Raw genomic sequence first — 19627 nt, 5'->3', positions numbered from 1 at the left:
CACATCCCACAGGGGAAAGAAGCCTCTCATTCCCAGCTCACCTTTTAGGTTTCCTTCTTGTCCAGGATCTTGTCCCCATAGCCGTCACTGCTGTGTTAGCTCTCTGATACTCTCAAACAGATGAACTCTATATTTGATCCAGTTTTTCTAGTTGCTCTCAGTAGAAGGGTTAGTCCAAATTGCCTAATTCACCATCATCAGAAGTGCACCTCTCAACTTTTCTCATCTGTAAAATGAGGATAATAATGACAACTTCCTCCAAGGTACTACTAAAACAGATCAGAGCCAGGTGGTGGTGGTGCAGGCCTTTAATCCCAGCACTTGGGAGGCAGAGGCAGGTGGATTTCTGAGTTCAAGGCCAGCCTGGTCTACAGAGTGAGTTCCAGGACAGCCAGGGCTACATAGAGAAACCCTGTCTCAGAAAAAAAAAAAAAAAAAAAAAAAAAAAAAAAAAAAAAACAGATCAGAGTGTCCATTAAATATCAAGTGCACAAGCACTTTGGGCTATGATTTTTGAGCTACCTATTGCTAATCTAAAATAGCTTCAAATAATAAATAACTTGTAGTTTTGTCTTGCCTGGTAATCATTTTTTTACATTTCAAATTTTCTTTGAGAAGCTAGTGTTAATTATTAAATACAGTAGTATATTTAGTCTCTAATTATTAAGTACAATAACATTGTAGTTGTCTACCCAGGTGTCAAGACTTCTATATCTAAGAGCAAGCAACTAACCCAAACTTGACCAATCTATCCTATGATAATATGGACCTCAAGCAACAAACACTGGTGCTGGTCAATACAAGCAACAGGTAGCACACCAAAGAGGCCATCTATTAGTTTACAAACCAGCTACTCACAGCTAACCCATCTAATGAACTTATAACAAATATATTTTCTACTTAAGTAAAACAAAGTCCTTTTGTTTGTTTGTTTGTTTGGGTTATTTTGAGATGGGGTCTGACTTTGTAGCCTAGGCTAGCCTAAAGCTCTCGGCAGTCCTCTTGGCTCAGGCTCCAAGTACTGCAATTGAAGGTCTGGTTACAAGATCAATTTCCATTTCTTGTAACTAAATACTCAGATATTTCAGTGGAGAATTATCTCATTTTCAAAGTTTTTCTATTAGCCCATATATCACTATCACTTCTTTTGAAGAAATCAAACTAATAAAAAGGTCTGTCTGGACATTCAGAAAAGTTACAAAATAATTTTTTTGTTGATTTTCTCCTATATGATCAAATAATCCTATTTTATAAGTGCTTCCTGTGATCCCTTTGTTGTTTCTCAATGCTATTCCTACTTTCCGTGCCCTCCTTGCAAGGCTAGAAACCTGTCAACAGCATTCCTAAAACACTCTCTTGGCACCTTGTATCTAATTACATCCTGAACTTAAGAGAACTGGATGGCAAAAGAAGGGAGTCAAGTTTATTTTCCCTCTGGTCCTGGTTCCTGCAGGGACAATGACAGTATTCAGTAAACTCAGAACACTCATCAGCTACAGCTCCAGTGGCAGCAGCCACAGCAGACTATTACCACATACCTGGACAAACCCTGTAAGTGATCCCACAACCAAGTTCCTGACCATGACATTGTGCAGAAGTCATGTAGACCATCATTGAGAAAGAGGAGGCTGGAGAGGGGCTCACAGTTGTTCTGTTCTACGTTTTCAATTTCCTGGGAGTGTATCTTATCCTATGACCACTTACCCTATTCAACAAAAGCTAATGTGCACATCTTGATTTAACAAGTACTTATATCTTGTTAAATATATATGAGAGCTCACGTCTCTCATCCGAAGCTCTATTGAAGAAGATTCAGAGGAGAGAGAAAGGAGAAAGGAAGATGGAGGTAGAGTAAGAAGATGCAGATTCCATATGGCTTTAAATACCCACAGGTAGCTATAAATATAAAAAATAAAATAATTGGGATAACTTGTCTAATCTAGGTGGGCAGCTTTTATCATTATTAATTGATTCTGAAATTATTGTATGGGCATCTTGTGAATTGAGAATTTATTGATATATAAACTTGACTGTTTAATTATAAGCTTTTAGAGTTTTGTTTTATTGGGTTATTGGAATGTAGGACCATCATCTACAGGGGGTTTATGGCTAAGAAGGAACTACTGCTTTAGAGACAAGCAAAATGAAGCTGAAAACTGTTGAGGCTAGTCAAGAGGCAGATGCAGCGGGATTGCCGCTGGGGCAGAGAGTTGCCTGCAGAAGCATGGGAAGCCTGTTAGTCCTTTTTAGTATTTCCCACAACAGGTGGCACCCAACGTGAGACACGAACCCACAGCCTTGAGATTAAAAGTCTTATGATCATGAGCTAGATTCCCCAGAGGACTGGATTCCAGAGAATCAAACAAAAAAGATATGTTAATGAGACTAAAATTTTGTTTTGACATTTGTATATTACAAAATATACAGCCTTGATGAGTCTCATCATCAGATATGCTTGTACTCCTGATGTCTTGGACTTTCAGCTGGATCCAGTCAAGACACAGACATCAGAAAATCAATCATTGGTGTGGCCTTCTTAAGGCCAACCAACTCCCCTATTTTCCCTATCCTTCCACCCCCCTTCAAAATATCTCAATGCCCATATTCAGCTTGAAGAAGTTATGAAGAGTCATTGCCCCAGTTCCGTGAGCTTTGGGGCTGGAAGTAGTTATTATAGGTTGGTTTTCTAGGGAATTTAGAAATGGTCATAATTGGAACAGGGAGGAAATAGCTAGAATTGATTGTATAACCATAATCTCTTTTGGTAGAAATCTTTATAATTGTTACTAAGTTGAAGTCATAATTTCTTATTTTGGTACAAAATTTATTTTGATGCAAAATTAAGGGTTCATTGGTATAAATTTCTTCTATTAATACAAAAATTTTAAAAGTGCAAGGTTTGGACCTAGTCCTTCTATAACTGTTATTATAATCTGATCTGAGATGCCTGTGAGTTAAGGGCCAAATAGCAAATGTGTGGCTCTGAGTTTATTGTTAGGGTGTTTTCAGATATTTTAATTAAAATAGCTGAGAGTAGTTAATGGAGAACAGTCCAGATTACTTTACATAGATAGTTTGTTTTCAAAAATGTCAGAAATCCACAGAATGGACAATTAATGTTATTTATTCACTTGTTAAGACAAGTCTGCTCCTGACAGCATTCCCTGTCTTGGATTCAAAGAAGAAATTGAGCAGCAATGGAGTTGCTCCAGTTGTGGCAAGACAGCCACTAGACAAGAATTGCCTCATTTCACCTATAGACATAATACTGTCCAGAAAAAGGGCACAATTTACAGGTTAGGACAGCCTAGTTCTGCCAAAACAGAATAGGCTAGTCCTTAATAACTCCTGTTTTTCAAAGGTCTGTCAGATGATCCTGGGCCAGAAGGCTGAAGACAGATACTCCAGCTTCCTGAGTTACTGGGGCTGTATAGGTAGGCAGCTGTCTCTACAATTTGTGTCAGTTCTGGATACTGTTAGGCTTCCTATATATTTTCAGTTATTATTAGTCATTCTTGGATTTCTGATGGGGTTGAAGACTTATAGTCTCATAGCCAACCCAGGATATTTACATTGAGAGAACAGAATTGATAGGATGGTTTTCAGATGGCATATAATCTAAAGCCAGGACATAAGTCAGGTGTAGAATTATAAGTCTTTTAGTTAGGACAGATGACAATGTTCTATTTTATTGACAAAAATGGACTGGGTGATAGGTCTATCTTGTACTTTATAAATTACAAAATGGTAATAGTTGTATTCAATTTATATTTTGAGAGAAAAGTTTATTTTTATTTAAATAGAAAGGGTGATATGTGGCAGGATTTTCCCAATTAGTTTAAATATTAGCTTAGCAGGAGGCCTGTGATTGGACAGGGAAAACAGAGGCAGAGCTAAGAGTTGCAGAGACAGGGACAGAGGAGAGAAAGGAGGGAGGAAGATAGAGGGAGAGAAAGAAGATTCAAATACTGCATGGCTTTAAATAGTCACAGGTAGCTATAAAGAATAGAATAATTTGGATAACTTTTCTAATCTAGCTTTTATCATTATCAATTGGCTCTGAAATTATTGTATGGGCATCTTGTGAATTGAGAATTTATTGATATATAAATTTGACTGTTTAATTATAAGCTTCTAGAGTTTTGTTTTACTGGGTTACTGGAATATGGGACCATGGTCCACAGTGGGGTTATGGCTGAGAAGGAACTAGAGGTTCCAGAGACAAGCTAAACAGAGCTGAGAAGATCATGATCGGTCACTGCTGAGGCTAGTCTAGAGGCAGATGCAGCGGAATCACCACTGGGGCAGAGAGTTTCCAGCAGTAGTGCAGGAAGTCTGCTGGTTCTTTTTAAGACTTCCTGCAACAGCTGGTCTTCTTTGCTGTGGAGCGGTCCATGTGTTGAAACATCCTCAGACTCAACACACTACTTGCCAGTAGCTCATCTGCCAAAACTGTCTCCAGAGAAGAGGCTCCTAGGATCACAGGGTAGTTCTGGCAGAGGTAGCAATGAGTAAGCACAGGATCTGAGGTGAGTCTAGTACCATCCACATGACTAATGCTTTCTGAGTCAATAGACCTGCAGCTTCCCAGGTAACAGTAGTCCTACAATGACCTCAGCAGCACAGCAATTAAACCCACTGCTTTAACAGCTATCTCCCAGCCTACGAGTACTGAGGCTTTCCTTAGATTGCTGGTCTTTTCAGAAAATATACAGATAATAAACATTTATACTAATTAATTTCCCATGTTAAACTTTCTTTGGTTATAACACATTTAGTATACTCTTTTCAGGAGGGCTTTTGTATTCTCAATTACACAACTTTAGTGGTATGACATTTCCTTTTCTGTCATTTTTGTACTTCTGTCCCCTTTTTTCCCTTGTGCCCTCTGTCATTCATCCACTATAACTCCTTATATTCTCTTATTTTCTGTTTTCCCTATTAAGCATGCCAATGATAGTTATGTCACTTTAATAATATCCAGAGCAAAAGAAACCTGACCAACCTAAATTTAAATAATCAGTTTAATCACAAAAGTTAAGAATTTCCTCAGAAACTTTCTTAAAATAGAAAGTTTTATCATAATTGTTAGTACCTATAAAATGTTTTAATAAAAACAACACACACTTGAGTAAAAAACAAACCATCCTAGCTCCAATATCAAACTTAAATAAAATTTTACTTTAGATAAAAATTAAAATGTGGACCTTTCTTTTTATTTTTTGCTTTTTGTTTTGTTGTTGTTTAGTTGGTTGGATTTCTTTGTTGGTTTGGTTTGAATTTTCGGTTTGGATTTGAAGTTTTATTTGTGTCCATGTATAAGTTTTACATGGTTAGTTAAGTAGTTGAGTGAACGGGTGTTTTCTCCCGTTTTGCTTTGCTCTTCTGAGATTTGCTCTCAATATTTAGTACTGGATAGTCTAGCATTTACTATGTAGACCTAGATGGCTTCAAACTTGCAGCACTTCTGCCTCCTGAGTACAGAGATTACAGATATGTGCCACCATGCCCAGCTTGATTATCTTTCTTCAGATTCTATCTCATATATTATTTCAGTTGTATAGCATCAATGGACAAGCAAAACAACAAGCCTATTAAATGGTTTACAAGATAGCAATAAAATGATTCCATTAACGCATCTGAAGCTTTAAAGAAAATCTATTTATTTGGAGGGTACAGACCAAATGCCACATCTATTCAAAAGTACTATTTGAGCTAGAGTTTTGCTCCTCTCCTACTTCTATTCAGATATCTACCATCTCGAGTTCTCCACAAACCATCCCCTCTCATCTGCTCTGTTTATACTGCCATTATATTCAGAATAGGATCAAACTCTGTGCTGTGCCACAGAAGTCTCTCTGCCTACAGTTTAATTCTCTATTTATCTGCTTTTATCCTCAAGACAAATATACAGAAAACATCTAATAGCCACAAACCATCTAATAGCCACAAAACATGTAATGCTCACTCGTACCTCGCACGCACTCTCTCTCTCTCTCTCTCTCTCTCTCTCTCTCTCTCTCTCTCTCTTTCTCTCTCTCTCTCTGCGTGTGTGTGTGTGTGTGTGTGTGTGTGTGTGTATGTTGTATATATTGTCTGTCTGTCTGTCTATTGGTCTGTATGTATGTATATCTGTGTGTGTGTGTGTGTCTCTCCTTTCCCCCTCACTCTCTCCCCATCTCCCTCTCTAACATACACACACACACTATTAATCTTTGGACAAGACTGTCCTATACTCTTAACATTCCTTACCTATGTTCTTATCTAATAACCTCAGGAGAAGTGGAAATGAGCCTCAGCTTCCCCACCTATAACAGGTAGCACAAGAAAGTAGAATATGCACAGTTTGGAAAGTAAAATGAATTCAAAAGTCTTAAGACATTTGTCATTTCCTCTCTAAGACAAAGAGAAACATGAACTATCTGTGTACTTCCCCATTTCTCTCTCTGCTCACTCCCTTATACCACACTCACCAAACACATTTCTTTATTTACATGTCATACAATATCTCCTTTCCCAGTTTCCCCTCCAAAAAAAAAGCACAAAAAAGAAAGAAAAACAAATAAACAACAACAAAAACAAACCCCTGTTCCCTCCCCTCTCCCCCTGCTTGCCACCCCACCCTCTCCTGCTTACTGGCCCTGGCATTCTCCTACACTGGGGCACAGAGCCTTCACAGGGCCAAGGGCCTCTCCACCCACTGATGACCAACTTGGCCATCCTCTACTATACATATGCTGCTGGAGCCAGGAGTCCCACCGTGTGTACTCTTTGGTTGGTGGTTTAGTCCCTGGGAGCTCTGAGGGTACTAGTTAGTTCATATTGTTGTTTGTCCTAAGGGGCTGCAAACCCTTCAACTCCTTGGGTCCTTTCTCTAGCTCCTTCATTGGGGACCCTGTACTCAGTTCAATGGATGGCTGTGAGCCTCTACTTCTGTATTAGTCGGGTACCAGACACATATTCCTAATTCATGACACACAAAATGATTAATTCTAATTTATAATCAGGGTTGGTTATTAAAATACTTTAATACAATTAAATTATTCCCCTTTCTAATAAAATTCTTTAAGGAAGTTGTGCTTAATTCCTTCAATTACTTATTACTGAGTGCCAACATTCTAGCAGATACTATGCTGAGCTCAAGAAAGACTAACACAATAATCATACATAATTACTGCCTTCATTTCTTTAGAAAATGTTGTCGATAATTGACAGTTGGTTTCCAGGTAATATGCTCAAGGTCATAACTATAACTTTATTATTTATTTATTTACTTAAAGTTACTTATTTATTATTATTTGCCATTTAGAATACATATTTTTTTAATATTTTTCACATGTGCTAAAGGCTATGGAGACATTAAAGAGTAGAGAAAAACTAGATGCTCAAATGAAAATATCATCCACAAAAAACAGTATTAAATAGAAAATCTAAGAAGACTATCAATGCCACCAAGTTCACAGTTTTATTTTAGTCTAGACCTTTTTATTATCACACTATAGAAGATAAATAAACACTACACTACTGATATGATACTGTAATTAAGATACCAAAAATCACAACTATTTTATTTGATTTTTTTTTCAAACAAGAGTCTCTCTGTATAGTGCTAGCTGTCCTAGAACTCCCTATGTAGACCAGACTGGGCTCAGACGCATAGACATGTGCCTGGCTCTCCCTCCTGAGTGCTGGGATTAAAGGTGTGCACCATCATACCCCAAGACATGATTTTTTTTATTGTAAAATCACTCTATTCCTTATGAAACTAAGAAAAAGAACTGCTGAAATTAAATTTAATATCAGCCCAATTCATATTAAGCTTTCTGCTAAGTAGATGCAATGAACTCTTACCCATAATGTTAATAGTATTCAGATTTAGTAAGTCCACATCTTAAAATCTTCAAGAATCCACCAAAAGCTAATTAAATTCTATTGAAAAGTAATTTACTGAAAAACCATATCGTACTAGGGATTCAGTTTAGTAATGGAATGCTTTAATTAATGTGCATAAGGTCCCAAGCTAAAGGGACAGGAGAACCCAATACAGCAAATTGAAGGAAAAAAAATCTTTTAACAAATTATATTACAGATTTTTCCTTAAAAAGAAACTGGGTTGTCTTCTAGTCACTCGCCTTGAAGGACTAACTGAAGGTCAACCTGAACCACTAGGAAATAAACCTCTTGCTTTTGCATCAATCTGCATTTCACTCGGGGCATCTCAAAGTACGTACCACTGACAGAGGGTCGGGTCTTACATTTGGGGGCTTCATCCAGAATTAAAGGAGACCCCTGAGTGACCAACTAGACTATCAGAGGAAAAAGACTGAGCTGGGCAACAGGTGCCAACTCGTAGGTGTTTGTGTTTGTCTCCAGGTGTTTTGCTTTCACTTTTGGCTCTCCAGCAAGGTGTTGGCTAGAAAGCCTCTGGTCCCCTGCAATCAACTTCAGTGAGCAGACACGCCTTAACAAAGTGTTCATGGGGAGTCTGGAGAACAATTTAGCCTCCGCTCTCCTTCCCCCCAACCCACCAGAGAGGGAGTGGGGAGGACTCTGCTTCTTTTGGAAATGGCAAAACAGTATCAGCAAGAGCCGACTAAGCCTTGCTATAAAAATAACCTGGTTTCTGCACCGGTGGCACGGGAAAACTGTGTTGATTGTCTTTCTCTGCATTTGTTGGTGTTGGTTATCTCGTTCTGTGTTCTTGGATTTGAACTGATGATATTTTTGGACATGGGACAGCCTGAATCTACCCTATTAAACATCCTAGTTAACCAATGGAGGGAAGTTATAGAAAGAGGAGAAAACTTGTCAGTAGTAGTAAAGAAGGGCAAGTTAGTTACTCTCTGCTCCTCAAATGGCCCACCTTCAGAGTAGGATAGCTACTGTAGAGACCTTCGACTTGCAGGTGATCAAAGCAGTAAAGGAAGAGTCTTTAGGCCAGGATCCCTCTGGCACTCAGACCAAGTGCCCTATATGGTTACCTGGAAGGATCTAATGGAGGACACCCCCCCCCCCCATCTTGGATAAAAGCTTTTATGTCTCCAAGACTCTCAAAGGTCCTGGCCATGAAGGAGAAGAACCTTGTAGAGACCAAAGAGTCTGTAAAAAACATTCCTCCAGGACCCTTCCACAGCAGATCTGCTGCTGATGGATCTTCCACCCTTACTCACTACCATGGCCCCAGTTCCCACGGCCCTTCCTCAGGGATCGACCCCAGCAAGCAGGGAAGGTGAGGAGGGACTCTCAGAACTAGGTCTGGCCATGGGAACTCAGAGCAAAAGGGTCACTTCATCCAATACAACAGTCACACACACACCCTGAGTCTACGGGCCCACAGATAAGGATGGCAATCAGGCCAGGCAATAATGGCCCTTCTCTTTGGCCAACTTGTACAACTGGAAGGCCCAACAATCCCCTCTTTTTCAGGTAACCCCAAGGGGCTGATTAATCTCTTTGAGACTGTTTTATTTACTCATCAACTCACTTGGGATGATATCCAAGAACCCATGAGAGTGCTCTTTACCACCAAAGAGAGAGGATAATGCAGGAAACCAGAAAGAATGTTCCCCTTGGACACGGGGACACCATTAATTGACCAAGCTGTCAACAACAGCGGGCTCACCCTGACTAGACCTGATTGGGACTTCAATATGGCAGAAGGTAAGGGGTAGACCTTACTTAAGGTCTGCCAGACTCCATTAGCAGGTCTCAAGGGGGCTACATGACCACCCACCAATTTGACCAAGGTACATGAGGTTAAGAAGGGACCAGACAAGTCGCCCACAGCCTTTCTATAGTGACTCATGGAGGCATTCCGTCAGTATACAATACCCCAGCATCGAGGAGAACAAAGTTACTGTGACTATGGCTTTTATAGACCAGGCTAGTAGAGATATCAGGAAAAAGCTTCAAGAGGCTAGAGGGACTAAAGGATAAGTCGTTGAGGGATTTAGTGCAGATTGCTGAGAAAATCTACCATAACAGAGAGACAGAGGAGAAGAAGTAGCAGAGAAAGAGAAAGGAAGAGGATGAAAGGGAGATGCAAAGAGAAAAGCTACAGGAAAGGAATTTACAGAGAGTCTTGGCTACAGTAGTTAGGGAAAGCAGAGAATAGAGGCTTCAACCCCTTAAAAAGGACCAGTGCGCATATTGCAAGGAGAGGAATCACTAGGCCCAATAGTGCCCCAACAAACAGAAGTTGGGGTTAGGAAACCCAAGCCTTGGGGAAATCGCCCCAAAACGATGAAGGTGTTAGCCCTGGGTGAAAACAATGATTTGGGGAGACATGGTTTGGACCCCCTAAGAGTAGAGGGGAAGCCCACTCAATTCCTGGTGGACACAGGGGCTCAATACTCAGGCCTCCTCCAAGCTGATGGCTCCATTTTCAAGAAAAACTCTTGGGTCCAAGGAGCCACTGGCACCAAAATTATTCATGACTACCTGAAGAACAGTGGACCTAGGGATGGGCTGGGTATCCCATTCATTTATGGTCATCCCAGACTGTCCTTACCCTCTGTTGGTGAGACTTACTCTCCAAGATGGGGTCCCAGTTACACTTCCTTCCAGAAGGGGCACAACTAAATGGTCCAAAAGGAGAGCCCATAGATGGAGGAAAGACCTCTCTCTGACCAACCCCTGCTGGGAGCCAAGGCTACCTGGTTTACAGATAGGAACAGTTTTCTCCATGAAAGTCAGAGACAAGCAGGTGCTGCTGTGGTGGATGGCACAAATGTCATCTGGGCTGAACCTCCACCACCCCACCCCACAACATGTCAGCGCAGAAAGCAGAGCTAATTGCCCTCACCAAAGCTTTGGAACTGGGGCCAGCAAGAAAATTAACATCTACACGGATAGCAGGTATGCCTTTGCCACAGCCCACATCCACGGGGATATATACCAAAAGAGAGAACTGCTCACATCAGTGGGAAAAGAAATTTAAAAAAAAAAAAAAACAAAAAAAAAAACAGAACCGGGCAGTGGTGGTGCACACCTTTAATCCCAGCACTTGGGAGGCAGAGACAGGCAGATTTCTGAGTTCGAGGCCAGCCTGGTCTACAGAGTAAGTTCCAGGACAGCCAGGGCTACACAGAGAAACCCTGTCTCGAAAAAAATAAAATAAAATAAAACAAACAGGAAATCTTGGATCTCTTGGATGCCCTGATGAAGCTGGTAACTGTATTATTTATTGCCCAAAACATCAGAAGGGAAGAGACTCAGTGGCCCGAGGCAGTAACCAGGCAGATCAAGTGGCTAAAGAAGTGGATATGCAGTTATGGGCCTACAAGAGATACCTGCTGGGACATGGGACTGGACTAAGGGATGGCCTCACTTAAAATATATGGAAGAAAGGACTCAAATCACTAGTCACCCTAGCAACTATTACCTAGAGAGAGAAGAGCAATGGGGCACACAAGAAGTAAAAACTATACTCCCCAGAAAGCAAGTAAAAGACTTACTAGGCCAAATGCACAGATGGACTCACTTAGAGGATGAAAAGCTTGTCCAAGCAGTTGAAGAATCTAAAGTATATATATTGGACCTCAGCTTTTGGGACAGAGAGATAGTAGAACAGTGTAAGGTATGCCAGCAGGTGAATACTTATGCGGCCAAGAGTAAATAGGGCAAAAGACCTTGGGGCGAATGGCCTAGAGAATATTGGTCAATTTTACTGAAGTTAAGCCAGGAAAATATGGTTACAAATACCTTCTAGTATTTGTGGATACTTTCTCTGGATGGGTTGGGGCTTTCCCCACCAAGCAAGAAACAGTTACCATGGTAGCCAAGAAGACATTAAAGGAAATTTTCTGGAAGTTCAGAGTGTCCAAGGTAATTGGATCAGACAACAGTCCTGCTTTTGTCTCTAAGGTAAATCAGGGATTGGCAGAGATATTGGGGACTATTTGGAAGCTCCATTGTGTATACCATTCCCAGAGCTCAGGGCAGGTAGTGAGAATGAACAAAAGCCTAAAAGAGACCTTAACTAAATTGGCCTTGGAGACTGGTGCTGACTGGGTGATGCTCCTTCCCGTGGACACCCCCTACCATTTTAACTTGACCTCTTTTGAGATCCTGTGTGGGACACTCCCACTCCCTTGACCCTGGCTCTTGACTCCCCACCCCCAGAGTGACTTTTCAGGCTGACAAGGATCTTGAAGCTCGATTGCAAGCTTTCCAGATCAGCCACCAGGAATTGTGGCCTACACTTAGTGGCCCTGTATAATGCAGGTACCCCAGAGGTTCCACATGAGTACCAAGTTGGAGATTGGGTATATGTTAAGTGATATCATGCTGAAAACTTAGAATCAAAGTGGAAAGAGCTACTCCTGGTACTGTTGACCCCCAACCTCCATTAAAGTGGATGGGTTCACGAAACTCATGTCAGACCAGCACCTGCACCTGACGCCAACTGGATAGCAGCCAGACACCTGAGCAATCCCCTCAAGCTCAAGATCACCCACCCTTCTGCAAGGCCAGAGAAACCACAGGATGGCTATGGTGTATCTTTCTTCCCTTCCTGAGCCTCAGCACCCCCACAACCCTACCAAAGTGACTTGGCAAGTACTCTCAGCCACTGGGGATATAGCTTGGTACACTACAGAGGAACACCCACCTTATACCTGTTGGCCAGACCTTGTCTTTGATCTCTGTAAGTTAGCAGTGGACCTTCACCCCACCCTAGAGACACAGGGAAGGATTACCCGAATGTGGGAAACAAGGGACTTGTAAATCTAAACTGCATCCCAGAAGCAGCCTTGGGGGTGAAGCTTAGGGTGCGAACACTGGAAGTTGAAGAATGTCCTGTGAGAAACCCCCATATATGTATGAGATGAGAGAAGCCAACAGCAGGCCCATCAGTTCGGGTGGGGGGGAAACCACTTTTTATGTGCTACCTGGGGGTGTGAAACATCGGGAAGTACATACTGGAAACCATTCTGGGGGTAGTTAAGGATTCAATGGCCAAGGTAAGATAAGGGCTAGCCAACTGTAAGAGAGAAAGAGAACAGAGTCAGTGCTAGTTTTAAGTCTCAGTTTAACTCCTCCCCTTGGTTAACCATCTTCATATCCACCTTGTTAGGACCCCTAGTTGATCTCCTGCTATTGTTGACCTTTGGACTCTGCATATTGGACAAGCTTACAGCCTTCATAAAAGAGAAAATAAGAACAGTACATCTGATGGTCCTGTGCCAACAATATGAGACCCTGAGAACAGGACCTGAAGAATATGAGTTAGTTACCCAAGACCCCTGAGTGTAGCTCCAGGATTGGAGTTGTACAAGAAAAGGGGAGAATTGAGGGACTCTAAGGGCTTTTTCCAATCCCACACCCTCCTTACAACTTTACCCTCCTGCCTGGGGTCAAGGCTAGGCCAAGTTCCATTCTCTGCCCATAGGAACATTCTTGAGTAAAAATTCTCAGAATGTACTGATAGTCACCTGACCCTCTGGAAAGTCCCAGGTAGAGTTCAAATGCATGTCATGCTTGCTAGCCAATAGATTTAAAGGTCAATATGCTTAGCCAATAAGTTTGAACTGTCACCTTGATAATGTAACCTGTGCCCCTGAGAAATATAAAAACTGCTTGTAATAGCCATTCAGTCCCCTTCTAGTCACTCAGCTTGAGGGACTAATTGAAGGTCAACAATGAAAGAAAGAAAAAGAGAAAGAGAGAGAGAGAGAGAGAGAAAGAGAGAAAGGAAGGAAGAAAGAAAGAAAGAGGTAACATTTATTTAGGAAAATATCGGATGCTACTTGAAAGTTGAAGATGAAACTAAGGAAGAAATAACGGAAACAAACAAAAAGTCATACTGTTCTTATAAATACAAAAAAGAAAAGAAAAACAATAGAAATTTTTCCTGCAATCTAGCTTCCATGTTACAGAAAATATTATGCCAGCTGCCAAGAGAGGAAAGCAAGTAAAAAGTCTTACTCAGCTGCACACCTATGAACCGCAATTACCAGCATGGAAGAATATGCATAAAGATGCAGTAAGTAGTACTGATATGTCAGTGGCAACCACAGCTGTCTAACTCAACAGAGGGGAAACATGCCTGGTACTAGAAACCTAGTAAACGTCCTGAAGCTAGTAAGGTCATGGACCTTAGAAAAGACACTGTTACCAACACTGTTCAACCAACATAATTACTTAATTCTTAGACTGGTATAATTATTTATTCTAAATCTTATTTTTATTCCACAGTAAGTAACTACCACCCCTCATCAAAGAAGCCTCTCTTTACAGTAAATGGAAACCATCGCAGAAAAGCACAACTGGACACAATCCAGACATCAACAAAGCATGGGAGGCCCAGACCCAACAGATACATCTACATCAGAGCTCCTGCATCTATGACAGAAGAGGCGGTCGAAAGATTCTGAGAGCCAGAATACAGGAAAACCTGGAGTAAAAGAGTCCTAGACATGACTACATAAACAAGGCTTTACAATGACAATATCAACAGACATGTTAACACAAAAGGGAGGAATTTTTGTGGAGTATTACCCCTGGACAAAAAACTACAGGCAACTAATAACTACTGGGAGAATGATAATTAGCCTTTACCAGAGATGAGTCCCATTATTGGTTGCTCAATGTAAAGTGGTCATCCTGAAGCCATATTCACACACAAAAAAACAAAAACAGTCTCAGCTAGTTATATTTGCATCTATTGTGCATACTTATACATATACATATGCATGTAACAATAATAAAGAAAAAGACTATCAATTCTAAGGAGACAATAAGAAGGGCGAAAGGGAGGGTAACTGGGAGGAGCTGGAAGGGGAAAGGGACGGTGTTAAGTGATGTAACTATTCTATTAAAAATTTATAAAGAGAATGGAGAAGAAATGGGAAGAGGTGGGGGAAAGACTACTTCTATGGGGAAATGCTAAGAGCTCTCACATTAGGAAGTCTGGAGCCAGTAAGACTAAGTGGGTAAATGTGCTTTCCATCAGGCCTGGTGACTGGAGCTGGATCTCTAGACACACAGAATAAGAGAGAACTGACTCCTGCTAGTGGTTCTATAAGCTCTACGCAAGTACAGTGGCAGACACACATATACAAAATTAAACAGTAATGGTTTTTAAGAACAGGAAATCAGTTAGAATTGTGAATTTCCCACTATGTTGAAAGGTCATCATTATCCCCATATCTCCACTAACTACTAATACAGATACTAAATGTGAGCGAAATTTAAGAATCCAGGAAACAGCTGTTCCTTCCATATTTAACTTGATAACAGAACAAAGATGAGGGGAAAGCTAAAAGTAAGCAACAGAATATTGGGCTTTTTTAAATTTGCAATGAAAATCTCCATATTAAGAAATAGAATATTAAAAAAAGAAAAGAAATAGAATGTTGATTTGGATGCTATATGTCTGCCTTTTATTTAGTTTGGCTAAGGGTTAGTCTATCTTGTTGATTTTCTCAAGAACCTGCTCTTGGTTTCATTGATGCTTTGTATTTATCTCTTTGTTTCTTGGGGTTATTTTTTTGTTTTGGTTTGGTTTGGTTTTGGTTTTGGTTTTCTAAACAGGGTTTCTCAGTGTAGCCCTGGCTGTCCTGGAACTCACTCTGTAGACCAAGCTGGTCTTGAACTTAAAAATCCGCCTGCCTCTGCCTCTCAAGTGCTGGGATTAAAGGCGTGCACCACTACTGTCTGGCATCTTTGTTTCTAATTTATTGATTTCAGCCCTGAATTTGATTATTCCCTGCCATTCACTCTTGAGTGTATTTCCTTCTTTTTGTTCTAGAGCTTTCAGGCATGTTTTTAAGTTGCTAGTATGAGATCTCTCCAATTTCTTTATGAAGGCACTTAATGCTATGAACTTTCCACTTATCGCTGCTTTCATTATGTCCCAAAAGTTTGGGTATATTGTGCATTCGTTTTCATTGAATTCTAGAAAGTCTTTCATTTCTTTCTCCATTTCTTCCCTACTCCAGTGGTCATTAAATAGAGTATTGTTTGGTTTCCATGAGTTTGTAAGCTTTCTGTTGTTTTGGTGGTTTCTGTTGTTGTTGAAGTCCAGTTTTAATCTATGGTGGTCTAGTAAGAGGCTTCATGCAGCAACAGATGGAAGCAGATGCAGAGACACACAGCCAAACATCAGGAGGAGTTCCGGGAGTCATGTGCAAGAGTAGGGGATAGGACTGAGCTAGTTGGAAGGGTCAAAGACAGTACAAGAAGACCTACACAGTGATCTAACATGGGTCCATAAGGGTTCACAGGGACTGACCCACCAACCAAAGGGCATGCATGGCCTAGACCTAGGCCCTCTATACATTTGTTGCAAATGTGCAGATTAGTCTTCATGTGGGTCCCCTAACAATTGGAGCAGGGGTTGTCTCTGACTCTTGCCTGCCATTAGATCCCTTTCCCCTTGCTGGACTGCCAGGCTGGATCTCAGTGGAGAAGGATGCACTTAGTGCTGCTGCAACTTGATATCTAAGGGTGGTACCCAAGGGGGGCTTCCCCTTCTCTGAGGCAAAGGGAAGGGTTAATAGGGAAAGGAAGGAATTTGTGAGGGTGGGACTGGGAGGAGAGGTGTAAGGAGAGGTTAGAGCCAGGATGTAAAGTGAAGAAAGAAACAAAGGAAGAGAGGAAAAAAGAAAGAAAAGGAAAAGAAAAGAATAAAATATACCTTAAAAAAAGAATGAATAAGAATGGGGGGGTCTGGACCAGTGCAATAGGGCATTTGGCTCAAAGCCTGAGTCCTGATCTTGGGATCCACATGGTAAAAGAGAAAAATAATTCCATGAGTTCACTTTTGACTTCCATACACACAAAGAATGAACATACACTAAATAAAAGCGGAAACAAATGGACAGATGAAGGCAATATGATTATTATACAGAATTATTTCATTTTAATGTCTATTATTGTAATAGTTCCATTTTATAATAAAAAGATGAAGTGAGACCCAGGTGGTGCCAGGAGAGATCGAGCCTCCCAGGAGTGTTGACACTCCTGCTGACCAGAGGAGCCCACCCAGAACCCTGAGGACCCAGGAACCAAAGAGCTGCCTGGGACAGGAGTCTTCCTGTTTCCAACTGCGCACAGAGCTGATCCTGTGCCACAGAGCTATATACACAAATACCGACAGGAGAGAGCTGGTCTCCCAAGAGTGCCTACACACCTGTGAGCATAGGTAACACCACCACTTCTCTTCAAATTCCTGGCCTAAAAGGGACCCTCCCAGAACACAGGAACCAAGGACCAGCTGAGGAGAGGATCTTTCTGGTTTCTGTCTGCACCCCTGAGCTGACCCTGTACCACAGCTCTCGATACCTAAATTCCTGCCGGAGAGAACTGGTCTCCCAGGAGTGTTGACATACCTGTGAGCACAGATAAGACCACTACTTCTGTCAAATACCTGGCCCAACAGAGACCCACTGAGAGACATCAGGACACAAGAACCAAAGACCAGCCGCAGACAGGATCTTTCCAGTTTCCATCTGGACCTTGGAGCTGACCTTGTGCCACAGGTCAAAATCTCTCCTGGGGAGAACTGGTATCCCAGGAGGACAGACACACAGTCTTGCAGGCGGGAAAAGCCACAGTCAGAGACAGCAAGACCAGCTAACATCAGAGATAACCAAATGGCCAGAGGCAAGGACAAGAACATAAGCAACAGAAACCAAGGCTACTTGGCATTTTCAGAACCCAGTTCTCTAACTACAGTAGCCCCTGAATACCCCAACACACCAGAAAAGCAAGACTCTGATTGAAAATCACACCTCATGATGATGATTTTAAGAAGGACATAAATAACTCCCTCAAAGAAGGACAGGAGAACACAGGTAAACAGCTATAAGCCCTTAAAGAGGAAACACAAAAATTCCTTAAAGAATTACAGGAAAATACAAACAAAAAAGTGAAGGAATTGAACAAAACCATCCAGGATCTAAAAATGGAAATAGAAACAATACAGAAATCACTAAGGGGAACAACCCTGGAGATAGAAAACCTAGGAAAGAGATCAGGAGTTATAGATACAAGCATCACCAACAGAATACAAGAGACAGAAGACAGAATCTCAGGGGCAGAAGACACCTTAGAAAACATTGATACAACAGTCAAAGAAAATGCAAAAAGCAAAAAGCTCCTAACCCAAAACATCCAGGAAATTCAGGATGAAATGAGAAGACCAAACCTAAGGATAATAGGTATAGAAGAGAGTGACAACTCCCAACTTAAAGGGCCAGTAAATATCTTCAAGAATATTATAGAAGAAAACTTCCCTAACCTAAAGAAAAAATGTCCATGAGCATACAAGAAGCCTACAGAACTCCAAATAGACTGGACCAGAAAAGAAATTCCTCCCATCACATAATAATCAAAACACCAAATCCACTAAACAAAGAAAGAATATTAAAAACAGTAAGGGAAAAAGGTCAAGTAACATATAAAGGCAGACCTATCAGAATTACACCAGACTTCTCACCAGAGACTATGAAAGCTAGAAGATCCTGGGCAGATGTCATATAAACCCTAAGAGAACAAAATTGCCAGCCCAGGCTACTATATCCAGCAAAACTCCCAATTACCATAGACGGAGAAACCAAAATATTCCATGAGAAAACCAAATTTACACAATATCTTTCCACAAATCCAGCCCTACAAAGGATAATAGATGGAAAACGCTAACACAAGGAAGGAAGTTACACCCTAGAAAAAGCAAGAAAGTGATTTTTTTCAACAAACCCAAAAGAAGATAACCACAAAAAAATAAAAATAACATCAAAAATAACAGGAAGGAACAATCACTATTCATTTATATCTCTTAACATCAATGGGCTCAATTCCCCAATATAAAGACATAGATTAACAACTAGATACGTAAACAGGACCCAGCATTTTGCTGCATACAGGAAACGCACCTCAATGTCAAAGACAGACACTACCTCAGAGTAAAAGGCTGGAAAACAATTTTCCAAGCAAATAGTCTCAAGAAACAAGCTGGAGTAGTCATTCTAATATCAAAGAAAATTGACTATCAAACAAAAGTTATCAAAAAAGATAAGGAAGGACACTTCATATTCATCAAAGGAAAAATCTACAACGATGAACTCTCAATGATGAACATCTATGCTCCAAATGCAAGGACACCCACATTCATAAAAGAAGTTTTAGTAAAGCTTAAATCACACATCACACCTCACGCAATAATAGTGGGAGGCTTTAACCCCACTCTCAGCAATGGACAGATCAGGGAAACAGAAACTAAACAGAGACACTGTGAACCTAAGAGAAATTATGGACCAAATGTATTTAACAGATATTTATAGAACATTTCATCTTAAAACAAAACAATATACCTTCTTCTCAGCACCTCATGGTACCTTCTCCAAAACTGACCATATAATTGGTCATAAAAGAGGCCTCAACAGATACAAGAAGATTGAAATAATCCCATGCATCCTATCAGACGACCACAGACTAAGCCTGGCCTTCAATAATAACAAAAACAACAGAAAGCCCACATACACTTGGAAGATGAACAACACTCTACTCAATGATAACCTGGTCAAGGAAGAAATAAAGAAAGAAAGAAATTTTGGGTATATACCACTCCTGGGCATATACCCAAAAAATACTGCAACATGTAACAAGGACACATGCTCCACCA

The 19627-nt window shown here is 40.8% G+C and overlaps 1 protein-coding gene across 38 annotated transcripts in view; it reads right to left on the bottom strand.

Moving 5' to 3' along the window:
- The window catches only part of Rims2 (regulating synaptic membrane exocytosis 2), a 516004-nt gene that overhangs the window by 468396 nt on the left and 27981 nt on the right, over positions 1-19627 (bottom strand). For 3 of the 38 annotated variants that reach the window (XM_031358682.1, XM_031358684.1, XM_031358686.1), the window contains exon 1: positions 42-287. The exons of the other annotated variants lie outside the window; for them this stretch is intronic. In XM_031358682.1, the coding sequence (XP_031214542.1) occupies positions 42-79 (38 nt within the window). In that variant the 5' untranslated portion in view covers positions 80-287. Of the gene's footprint in view, positions 1-41; positions 288-19627 lie in introns of those variants that run through there. 38 annotated transcript variants of the gene reach the window in all.

The sequence above is a fragment of the Mastomys coucha genome, unplaced genomic scaffold, assembly GCF_008632895.1.
Source record: "Mastomys coucha isolate ucsf_1 unplaced genomic scaffold, UCSF_Mcou_1 pScaffold7, whole genome shotgun sequence".
Classification (NCBI taxonomy): domain Eukaryota; kingdom Metazoa; phylum Chordata; class Mammalia; order Rodentia; family Muridae; genus Mastomys; species Mastomys coucha.
Note: the sequence above shows the minus strand (reverse complement) of the source record. Positions and strands in the feature narration are given on the sequence as shown.